This window comes from Aulonocara stuartgranti (genome assembly GCF_965226115.1).
Source record: "Aulonocara stuartgranti genome assembly, chromosome: 7".
NCBI classification, from domain to species: Eukaryota; Metazoa; Chordata; class Actinopteri; order Cichliformes; family Cichlidae; genus Aulonocara; species Aulonocara stuartgranti.
This window is the reverse complement of record NC_138945.1, coordinates 64,320,868-64,333,272: the sequence shown is the minus strand read 5'-3', so window position 1 is coordinate 64,333,272 and position 12,405 is coordinate 64,320,868. Positions and strand designations below refer to the sequence as shown.

At 40.7% G+C, this 12,405-nt stretch overlaps 1 protein-coding gene across 2 annotated transcripts; it reads left to right on the top strand.

The window, feature by feature from the left end:
* Window positions 1-19: 19 nt before the first annotated feature.
* tmem86a (transmembrane protein 86A) lies at window positions 20-11,801 on the top strand. 2 transcript variants are annotated; one of them, XM_082540463.1, is made up of 4 exons: window positions 20-51; window positions 927-1,222; window positions 6,666-6,930; window positions 7,228-11,801. In XM_082540463.1, exons 2-4 carry the CDS (start codon window positions 1,202-1,204, stop codon window positions 7,653-7,655), a joined length of 714 nt encoding a protein of 237 aa, XP_082396589.1. In that variant the 5' UTR covers window positions 20-51; window positions 927-1,201; the 3' UTR covers window positions 7,656-11,801. The 2 variants fall into 2 exon arrangements, with proteins under 2 accessions (XP_082396589.1, XP_082396590.1); XM_082540464.1 differs by having other exon boundaries at window positions 35-51; window positions 964-1,222.
* Window positions 11,802-12,405: the final 604 nt, after the last annotated feature.

Sequence of the window (12,405 nt, the reverse complement as noted above, 5' to 3'; positions counted from 1 at the left end):
CTAGCTAGGAAACAGTTGTGGAAGCTTGGTTAAGAAGGGAGTTGACAATCGGTGAGTAGCAGTATGTCTTCAAGCGGAGAAAAAATGATAGATAAATAAAATATGTTTGCTTTGAGGGTGTTGATAGAGAAGTGTAGAGAAGATCAGAAGCTGCACTGTAGCTTTGTGGAGCTAGAGAAAATGAGAAACTGGTATCACATAAGTAGACGCAGAGATGCCTGTGAAGGTGGTGGAGAACATGTATGAAGCCAGACTGTAGTGAGGTGGTAGGGGTGATAGATGACTTCAAAGTGTGGGTGAGATTGTGATCTGTAGTGAGAGCAGGTGGACAAGATCCTGGAGAGGTGGAGGTATGTTCCAGGGAAAAGAGAATGAAAGTTGGAACAGAATACATGTGTGAATTAGAGAAAGAGAGGTGTTACAGTAAATGCAAGAGGGTAGAAGTAGTGAAGGTGGACTAGTTTAAATACCTGGGGTCAGCCATAAAAAGCAATTGACAGTGCACAAGAAAGTTGAAGAAGGGAGCGCACACAGGTTGGAGCAGGTGGGGAGGAGTGACAGGAGTGGTTTGTGACAGTAGGACAGCAGCAACAGTGAAGGTTGACAAGAAAGTAGTGAGGCCTGTCATGGCGTATGGTTTGGAGACAATGACCTTAAAGCAAATCGAAGCAGCGGTTTCTGTGATTTGGCACTAAATAAAACTGAATTTAATTGAATTAAAACAAAAAAAAAAAGAGGAGCGTAAGGTGTCAGAGTTGAAAATGCTCCGGCAGAAAAGTGGTTATTAATAGCTTAATAGCTTTCAATTCATCATCCATACAGCAGTAATGTTTTCTCATCTCTAACGCTCAATATGATCAATTAACGCTGAACTGTCAATGTGCAATCAAAAACCAAGCTCGACAAATCAAGCTCCATTTCCGTAGAATGTAAATAAAGGCCATCTGCTCCGGTATGTAAAAGGAACCCCGACTCCTCCTATCAGGGCGTCGCCTGACGCCTAATCCCGCCCTCTAAGACCAGTCTCTGCACCTATTGGTCAACACTGAAAGGCCTGTCACTGCCTCTCTGATGTCGGACCGCCCACAGGATCGAGGACAAAAACAATCGGCATCTCGCCTTCCTCAGTAAAACATAAACAAGAAGACTCAAACGAATCAGTGTATCCTTTTTAAGCGGCACGGGCAGCACCGAGGGAGAAATGGTTTCTCCAGTAACAGTGGTAAGTACCAGTTTCAAATGGCCATTTAAAACATTCAGGAATAAACAGCGGCTAGTTAAGCTAGTGATACAATAACGAGACTTCCGAAGATAACATCCTTAATGTGTGCATTGTCGACTGCCTCGAGCTGCTATTCAAGCATTTACTGGGGCATTTTCGTTGTTATTCATATCTTGTCATACTTTATCTCGGAAGGCCAGCGCATGCTCTCTGGTTCATTATTTAATTGCCAGTAAATAAGCGCGTCTGCTAAATGAAAAACCGTTCGCTCAGGTGCTCGCGGTAACTCACGCAGCTATCTCATTTTCTCGTCATTAAATAGTGTCCCTCTGTATGTGTTTGTGCAGACACAAGGCAGAAACTTTCTTGTTTCCGTCTAGCCGTTTCCCTTTTTTGGCACAGCAGCGACGCTGCTCGCTTGTTCCTTCTCGGTATTGAACATACACAAATTTCGAAAGGCTATCCCTGACAAAAAAGAAAAAGCTGTCATGCCACGACCTTTTTTGTGTTTTTTTTCCCGTTCCTTACCCTCCAGTAACGCATGCGCTGAGCTGTGGTCGATTCTGGCTTTCTTTTCATCTCCCTTGTTGTAGCTGTGCTTTATATAGAGTTTATTGTTTGGCGTATCTATTGGCTCAATAATGGACCTCACCTGGAAATCGTCCATTTTGACAAAAAGCTGATAACTACATGAATAATTTAAGCAGGTGGAGCATCATCTTGCTCTAGCAGAGCTGCTATGAAATTTTACCCCCTTTGCTGGGGCCATGAAGGACGGTTCATTGTAAGTTGGCCTGTAGAAAACCCGGGTGTGTAAGCCTGTGTGGAGGAATGCCTGCCATACAGACTAGTTTCCTTAGTGATGAAGATACTGTGCAGGTCCTGGTTTTCCTTTATTTCTATTAGGGTCCCAACATTGCTGAGAAAAAGATGTATGCTTTTATTCAGGGTTGTTTTTCTGATGCTGAAAAATTATAATATATTGGTGTGTTAGTGTCTGATAATTGCCAGTACCTGTTCAGAAGTAAACGTGATTATTGTCCCACTGGAGGCTGCTATTATTCAGTTTTACTTAGATGCAGTTCAACAGTTCCTGCTTGATTTTTTTTTGGTATGTTTTTTTTTTTTTAAACACAGTACTACACTCAGTTTTACAACAGTGAGCAGAATGTTGTCCTTATAAGGGACTCTATGAACATTTTTAAATCTAGATATGTCAAGGAACCATTCAAACAGGCAGAGCACATGCAGTCTGAAACCAATCTGTACTGCCCAAAGACTTTGACTCACGTTGCTTGCCTTAACTTGATTTGCTTATTTTTGGCTATATTGATCATCTGTAGAGGCATCAGCACATCCAGTGCCCACAGTGGGGGGGATTTTGTTTTGTTGTTTTTTTTTTTTATCAGAAACTGAAGTTTTTACTCTTACGTCAGGAACTCAAGACGTCATACAGTGCAGCAGTAAGGTTGTATTCCTTTCTAGTCTGCATCCCCAAATGTCTTCAAGTCATCTTTGTTGAGCTAAAGCAGCTCAAAGATGGAAAAAACAGAGTTGTGTGATGCTTCGTAGAAATAACATTGTCATAAGACTCACATGCCAGCTGTGCAGACTTTAGAGGCGCCATATTTCTGTACTTCAAAAGGACACAAAAAAGAAAGAACAAATTGTCTTTTCTTTGGTTTAGGATACGAGGTGCCTTTTAAAGGTCAGTCGATGTGTATTGACTAATCATGCAAATATAGTCAATCATTAACAGTATTATTGTTTAACAGAGGACAGGAGCAGGTGTGTGTAGCTGTTCAGCTTTATATGGTCCTGCACTTTTGCAAACATCCTTTATTTATAATGTGATCATTTAGACAGATAAATGATGACGAAATGATTCATTTTCTTTGCTTCTTAAGTGAGGTATTATGTTCTCCTTTTTTTTTTTTTTCTGGCGACAGCCGGCTATTACAGGACTAACAGCCATCGCTAATGTCCCTGTCTTCAGTGCTCCCACAGACAAACTGACGCCTCCACGAATAAGAGTGGACTGGTTTACAGTTGAGATGATAGTGTGCTACATAACTCCACCAATTTCAGTCAAGTACAAGAAACTGAACAGGAGAACAATGCTGATCATCTGAGCAAGAAACCCATTAAAACTGGTATAAAGCAGTTTATGGATTCCCACAAGCAATTATGCTTTCCTGATGGAAAAATTTGTGCAATCACATTTTAATGGGGGTGGGGAAATATTACAGCAGCAATTGTTTAGGATATGACAGAAATTAATACTTGAACTCCTGATACTATCATAATCTGGATTCATATCCAAGTCTGCAAAATGAAACTTCTTTTATAGAACACTGTAACAAAATTGAAGCCTAATTGTATTAGAAGACTTAAAGGATTATGTTATAAATGTTTCAAATCCTATTTTAGTTATGCCTTTCTCCTTCTTAAAGGATTTTGTTTAGTGTGTACATGCCATGATTGGATGGCAAAGAATAAAAAATGAAACTGAAAAGTATCTCAAACCCAGCATAGAACAGACTAAAGGTTATAGGAGTCACTGACTTCCTCCCAACTTCCTTTCCTTTCTTAAGTGCCAAACCAATCATTAGTCTTGTCTGTAGATGGAAATCAAACTGACACTGCCTTATTGAGCATAGTAAACTGTTTTCACTGGACCTTATTTAATAAGAACTAACTGCTAAATGTGTAATGAGAATACCTAAAGTCATCCTTGAGTCCCAGGAGTGTAACAGATATGGCATGTGGTGTTTTCTTGTGCTCTGTCCTAAAGTAAGACAACCCTGGCTTTTTAAGTAGAATTTTCATATCGGTTAGTCTGGGAGTGTTGCCAGGGCCGTCTCCTTGCCTCGCCACCTATGTGGCCTTAATGTGATAGATAGGTTCACTGTACAAGTACAGCAAAGTGGATAATGGAAAGGAGTGCATTAGTTCCCATTATATACCTAGCCCTGGTTTGATGGCAGTGGAAAACAGCATTACACTTGTACCTAGAGGAGACTGATATTAATCTTAAATGTATTGTGAAAGCAGAAAACAAAACTGCTGAAATTTATCTTAATCTTGTCAGAGTGAAAAAGTGGCAGAGCAAGTATTGTTACTTCTCTTTTTGCCATTTTGGTAGGAAACCTAAATATTCAAAGAAAAATGACTGAAACAACTTTTATTTTTACAGGATACATCTAACTAAAAGTACTTTATAACGCAAGAATTTGAAGTAATAATCAGGGGTAATTTTAGTATTGTAATCCATATGCTGAAGCGGCTTAAGAGGTGAGTTTAAAAGTAAATGTCCAATCTTGGCACGCAGACCACTAGGTATCCAGAAGCTCTGTGTGCGTGTGCTAGGTATCTTCATACACTCTGCAATCACATCTTAAGGATATATATATATAATTAGCTAAAACTTATATTGTGACTATGGAACAATATCAAATAATGTTGTGTATGAAGCTTTAGTAGGTCTGCAGAGCTCCTGGGAGGATCATATAACACATGTAAGCAGTGGATAAACATATAGCTAACTGAGTGCTAAAACACACTCCTGGCATATCTACCTGATGGAAACCTGTTTCCAAGCAAGGGCTTTCCTGGAGACCATATAATTCAGGAAATTTAGACAGATACATTACTGCCTTTTTCCTCTATTGTCTCGTTCTCAATGGATGTCCTTGCACCACACAAGCCCTTGGAAGTAATGTGTTTGTTGCATCCTCCCTGAAGCAGACTGTTGATTACATTTAGAAAAATGGTCAAAGTGCCTTCCTAGTCTGGCATGCTTTCAGGGAACATGCAAATGATCTTCTCAGCATCCTGCTTTTAATACTGGAGAACCCAGGCAATAGTTATTTTGCTGTCCTACTTTTAGCTCAATATGGTCATGACTGTATGAACTTGTGCGTCAGATCCCTGTTGTTTTCCTGCTGGTAGTCTATCAGGTACTCTAGAGTAGGTTTGGTGTCACCTAAACTCGGTCACTTAAACCTCACCCCCTTCTTCCTTCTCCATGTTTCCGCGTGCTTCAGCACAGAGAATCGTCTGATCATTAGGGTTTTCCAGTTAATATTGTAGGGGTTTACCTTGCTATATAAGTCTCATTCATTCTACTGTTGTTGCAAATTGGCAGTATACAACTAAAATTGAATTAAAATAAACTGAACACTTCAGTTGATCCTGTACTGTCATTTGATCTGTTACTTTTTTGAAGAATTGTGCATTTCTGGTCTGTTCCTTTCTACCTTCCTTCACAGAAATAAACTGTAAGATCCTTCAGTCTCTATCCTACTCCTCCTCTGCTACTACATCCAGCTGTCATCTGAATGGTGGTACACCAGCTCATTCACTGTTTTTGTTTTTTTTTGTTTTTTTTTTCCCCCTAAGGCTTCTTTATTTGTGCTTCTTCTTATTTTCCTTTCTCTTTGTCCTAGTTGCCCTTTCTTTCCTTTTTTTTCTCTTTTGAACTTTGCAACCATGCCAGGGCTTTTTTTTGGGGTTTTTTTTTTTTGGTTTTTTTACATCATTTTGCTTACCACTGAATATATCAGGGTAGGATGCAAAAAAACACGCTGTAAAATAGCCCTTTGGGACATCAAACCAGCAGTTCTTGCCCAGTCTTTTGAAACTTTTCCTTGCTGCACTATGACCCATTGTTCCTCCTCTTCTTCCCGCCTTATTCATATACTCTTCTCTCGTCCAGCGATCTCACCTCTAGTGAACCCACACTCAGTGCCTTTCCCTTCCACCTCACCCACTTTCTTTTTTCTTTTGCCTTTTGATCCCACAGGCCTGCCTCAAAAGTGATTCTCAGAATCACCGGTGGCTCATCATTCCAGGGGTTTTGTGAAACTTTTTCATACTCTGGATTTGTATGCGTGTTGTGTGCCTCATCTATTTGGACAAAAATAAATATGACTGGTAACACAGTTGGAAAGAGGAACTTGAGTGATGATTACACTTCACAGTTCTCAGTAACTTCATATACGAGGAAGAAGGTAAACCAGACGAGAAAGAAAAACAAAATAATAAAATTAGTTGCAAAAAGGAGAAATTTAAAGGTTACTAGGAGTCACAGTTTGGGAGCGTTCTCATTTCCTTCGACAGCCTTTTCCCACAAAGTTTGGTTTCAGTGACACGTGTACGTATGGCTGACGGCAAGAAACTAATGGCCACACAAAGTCAGCAGTTTTAAATCTCACTACTTGTTTTTTTTCCCTCCTTTATTCACAAATATAACACTATGCAGCTCAAACAGAAAATGCATCTATTTTAACCTCGTAAGCCCCAACGCCCCCAGATACGGGGGCAAAAGGCAGGACATCAGGTACGCTTGGGGCTTAAGAGGTTAAGTCGATGATTATAAGAGCATCACATGTATTTGCAACTATATTTCAGTTATTAATGTAACTATTCATTTTACTTTCAGGTCAAGAGTGAAGGCCCTAAATTGGTGCCATTCTTCAAAGCAACCTGTGTATACTTTGTCCTGTGGCTGCCCACCTCAAGCCCATCTTGGTTCAGCGCCTTGATCAAATGCCTGCCCATCTTCTGCCTGTGGGTGTTTTTGCTGGCTCATGGCTTCACCTTTCTCTGTGCTCACTCCAGTGCCCGCAAGATCTTGGCTGGTCTAATCTTTTCTGCTCTGGGTGATGCCTTTCTCATCTGGCAGGAGCAGGGCTACTTTGTCCATGGTGAGGAAAAGCTCTGCATTTTAACAATTATCTCATCAGATGTAATTCAACCATATAACAATAAATGTCTAGGTGTGTCCATTTAAAAACATCTCTGTAAACAGCCATCAAATATTAACAGACATAACCCCTGGTTCAGGAATTGTTTTATCACCTGACTCCCCCTGGCTTCTTGGCCTTTTGAGCCCGTTGAAAACATTAATCAGAACCATTAGAAAGACTAAATAAAACTCAATGGAAGCAACTTGTATTAAAACCTAATTATTATGATTTCATGTATTATTTAATATTCTACAGGCCTTCTGATGTTTGCCATTACCCATATACTCTACTCTTCTGCTTTTGGGATGAAGCCCATTAACGTGCGTGCTGGGCTGGTGATCACTGCTGTATCCTTTCTGTGCTATATCCTGCTGTACCCCTACCTCTCTGGCCCCTTCACCTATTTGGTGGCCGTCTACATCGCCCTAATTGGTTTCATGGGCTGGAGGGCCATCGCAGGTTTGCAGCTGGCGAATGACCTGTGGACCTGGACCAAGTTGTCTGCCTGCCTGGGTGCCGTGCTCTTCATGGTCTCTGACCTCACCATTGCAGTCAACAAGTTCTGCTTCCCTGTGCCCCATTCGCGAGCCATCATCATGGCCACCTACTACGCTGCCCAGATGCTCATAGCACTGTCAGCTGTTGAGTGCCAGGACGTGGAGGTGGCCAGGAAGAGAACATGAGTTGCAGCAGTCTCCAAACCATGTGATTATGGACACATCTCACTGCCAGGTTCCCAGCCCCCAGCCTTCATCTCAGTGTGGTGCTCAAACACCGCTGGGCCACTACAGCCTTTACATCACCCTTCTGCCCCATTAGCGTTGTAATCTCACATGTGTCCTCTAACCAAGAAGATACAGTAGTATTATCTTCTGCCTCACCCAACAACAGTCCTACCTGCCTCCTCTAAAGATAGAATGGCTTTCAACCTAGTTACAAAGGTGATAAGTGCAGTAATATTAACCTGCTATGTAGAGAGTATTACATACTTTTAACTGGCTAATGGAAGCATGTCACTGGGCACCTTCAAGGAGTGTGTATGGGAGAGCAATGGGGTCTGTGTGCGTTGATGTATTTGATTTTTACCTCGCTTGGCACACAGTCCTTTCACACACCTCACACTCCCAGCACAGACGTATGCTTTATGTTGTCCAGCATTACTATTTAACATTTAGTTTGTTATTTGTTGTTGTTAAAAAGGGAGGGTTTTTTTACTACCGACATATACATATTTTTTCCATTCTCTGTTGCTCTGTGTTCCCCTTAATTAAGGGTGCTATTCTAAAAGCTTGTCCAAACCTGTTTTCGTTATCTGCCATCCCCTTGATATTATTTATAACAATCCTGCCCCTCTACACTTTCATAAGTCATCATCAACGTATTTTTTAAAGTATTTTTTCTTCCATGATGTCCTCGAATAACTAGATGCACAGCTTAAAAAATGATAAAAAGTAAACCAATAAGGCTGAAATTCAGGGAGGGAAATTTGGGTGTCAACAAACCAGTGTGTACTGTAAGTTTCATGACTGAACATTTATGTTGGATGGGGAAGAAGTTTAGCTTTCTCCTGAGATTCACACTGCTGTCAGTGTCCCGCTGTCACAAAGAGAACACACTAAATACCATAGTCACAGCAGACTACGGCACACATTATTACTTGCTGTGTAGTGTGCACCTGCTTCTCCTTTTGGTGTTAAGTCCACCAGGAATTTGTTTTCCCCACCAGCAGCTTTTTAAGAAACGCAGGTGCAGATGTTACCACGTACACACACCTGACACCCACAGCTCCTGCTGTGTTAGTTATTGGAAAAAGTTCATGGGGATCTTATTGCTAGAATGGATCAGCTGACATGCGCTTATTTGGCCTAATAGCAATGTTATGAAGACTGAAAAGAAGGGCTATGTTACAGGATGGAATCTTTTTGTTTATCAACTCTGTGTGTGTCTGTCAGGGCCCTGGGAAAGGGCTCACTCGCTTATAATGAAATGCACGCATACATGCACAAAAGTGTGCGCTTTGTCCTTAAGGCAGCCAAAACAAACTGAAAAACCAAAATGGGGAAAAAACTAGGGAAGACAAGGGAACTGGCATGTCATGTGAGGAAACAGTTATCCCATTATTCCCAATAATTCCCTCTCACAGGACACTTCATCAGCTTTAATCCTGCAAAATCCGCCACAGCTAATCCCTAACAGGCTGGCTCCTATTTTGTCTTTCATCTCTTACATATTTCTGCTTCTCACCTCTCGTTTGTTTTGTCCCCTGCAATTTTTATTTTATTTTAAAACTAAGTGTCTTACTGAATATTTAAGAATTACACTGCAACTTTTTCTTCAGATGTCTACACTTGCACGTGTTTTTGAGCGTCTGCATATGTGTGAGAGTGCGTACACTGCTTTTTTTTTTTTTTCTTAGCTGTTGCTTAAACATCTGTGTGTTCTTGTGGCAAATCAGAACCAACTCGAGGCCCGAAATGCTGTGAACCAACAGAGTTTCTATGAAGTACACACACTACTGGGTATTTTTATTGTATTATAACAATGCTCTTAAAACCATCTTCATGCCCATCGCCTCTTCAGAACTGCAGCTTTGTAACAGACTGCAGATCTACTGTCAGTTAAGAACTTTAGGCTAGTTTAATAATGAAACTCTCAGATGTGATGCTGTGTATATATTGTTTATGAAGCAACCGTGGAAAAATACAAGCCCATGTTATGGGTTTCTTCTGCTGGGTCATTGACCCCAACAGCTGTCAGCAGCTACATGCGCACAAAAACAAAACATACCACAAAAAACCCCACACACATTCAAACACTTCAAAAGGTGTTTAGGCATCACCTTAGCCACCATGACAGATCTGCAGGCAGACAATGGTGTTGACTGTCATCAAGGTTTTTATCAATATCAGTATCGCAGTTTTGCTTTGACCAAGAAAGACACTTGGCACAAGTGGCTATTCTTGACTACTGCTTTGCCAGAAAGTTCCTCAATATTCTTTCAGCCTGTCACTATGCTTGTCAGCACAATGTTTCTGCTTTGTCAGTCAGAAATGTTCCATCAGTCTGGTCGTGTGACCACTTGTCTTCTGTTGCGTGTTTTAATTTGTCCTCCCAGCACTGCAGACTCTGACTCTGCAGTTCTCTCCCTGTTTTCATCACCGATGGAGCACGTTCTGTCAACAATTAATATCGGCCGCCTTTGTGCTAAAAGCCGTCCACCGAAGCTTGATAGCAGTCTTAAAAGAAAGTGGAGTGCAAGTAGAGATGCTAGCCAACACAGACTCTAGTACATGGCCTCAAGTAAACCATGCAGGGACTTAGTCAAGCAGTCTTACTCATCCTTACTATGTGGGCAATTTCTGTGGGCACCTCCTTCTTTGTCCTTTGCTACACAAAGCCTCCTGACTGTTGTTCCTACAGTACAGAGCATTTATTTTTGAAATATTTCTTCTTGGCCAAACTGTTTCTTCTCTAAAGTATCTGCTTTTATTTGATTTGGGCTCCAGAAACCAAGCTTAAATTATAATTCAAAACTGAACTCATTTGACTGAGTGGAACTTGTCAACATTAGAGGTTTCTCATGTGTCAAACCAGCTGTTGTTGTTTCACAGGTGACAGAAATCTCCCCCCCCCCCCCCCCCCCCCCCCACCACCACCACCACCACCACCACTGGTGCAGGATTGCTTTTAGCTTTTTCATTGAGGACGAAGGTTATTATTGGGTGATATTGTAGCTTGAATTAGATTACAAGGTGAAATATGACACAGAGGGGAAGCTGTTAGCTACCACCCTGTTCCCCCACAGATGGCAGGCCAGCAGGCGCATCAGTTTACCTTAGTCTGTCAACGGCCCGTTGTTCAAAGCTTTGTGTGCGCATATAAAAGGGACCAGAGAGAGCTGTCAGAGGTCTCCACAGTGAGTCCTGTGGTTTCCCTTGGTCCTCTGAATAGGTTAGCACTTTTCTTTGATTAGAAGTTTTCTTGCTGAATTCTTTTTGCTGTTGTTTCTTGTGATTGTTGATTTGAAGACTTTGCTGCTAATGCACTGTGCTCATGATTACGAAGTGGGTTTCATTCAAAACGGATAGCTGTAAAGTTTGTATATTTATCATGCATGACTAGTGGGCTGATGTGACTCCTCCACATCAACACCAATGTTTTTTTTGTTTTGTTTTTTACTACAGCTGACAGCCCTGCAACATCAGTATGAGCTTAAGAGAAATATGTGGAAATAAACATCTTTGTAAAATTACCCCCCTCCCCCTCCCCATATTCTGCACTTTTCTGTACCCAAAGTAAGGCCAGTTGATCTCTCCTTAAACCTAGCAGTGAAAGTGTTATTAACAAAGGATTATTGTGTACTGTATCCTCTAAAGTATATGCTCATTTTTCCTTTCATTTTTTCTCGAAAAGTTAGTGTTTTGAAAGTGACAAATCAGCATGTGAGAATCATGTGTTTTCTTTAAAAGACATTCATTTTAATTAAGTGTTACTTACCTTGATGTATAAATCTTTTTTTAAAGTGTTATCCTTTCATTTGCAGAAAATGAAAACCCAAAATGTTTTGCCTGTCAATGTGGGAAAAGCCAAATTTGTTTCCCACAGATTATTTAATTCTTGTTTTAAGGTCCCTTGCAACGCAGAATTTGAATTCCGTTTATTGAAAGAATGTTTCACTTTTCTTTTAATTCAATGACGTGCTTTACCTTGTTGTCCTTGATTTTTTTCACTTTATTGTGATTTCTTTCTTTCATGACTGTAGAGATGAAATAGTTTCTTTCCTGTAGTGAAACTGCTATGAATGTGAATAACTATTGGAGAAATAAATGCAATTACAATGCAAGTTCAGCAAAATGTGTTTTGTTTTTTTGTTTTTTTTTCGTTGTTGTTGTTGTTGTTGTTGTTGTTTTGTTTCCTAGGATCACTGCATTGAAAATGTCAGCAGATGTTTATAACTCTTTGGTTTTTTTGTGTTTCTACTGAAGCTGATGGTCCTCAGCAGTAAAGTGCCATTACAGACAGAATGAACTGGAGGACAACAGAGAGCTCTGTTCTAGTAGCTGCTGTGCAGTATTGTCTGGCCGAGGGATATGTGCTTTCAACAGCAGTTAACCCTGTGAAAACTCAGAGTTCTACCGACAAGGCTCTGTTTCTCTTCCATTTCAGCTTCCTGTTACCTTACCTTGTCTGTATTTTCTTCCTCAACGTGCACACAGACATCTTAAGAATTTTGTCTTGCTGAATCCGTGCCAGTTCTTTTCAAATGTGTCCCATTCATTTGCAGCCAAAGTCTTGCCATCAAAGAAGTCCAGTCTTCTAAGAAATAAAGTATCTCTTTTATGGCCCTTATAAAAACAGACCTCGTGAGACAAGAAATATACATGAAACTGATGAAATAATGTCACTCCTGAAGAGTGAAGAAAGTCCTTTTTA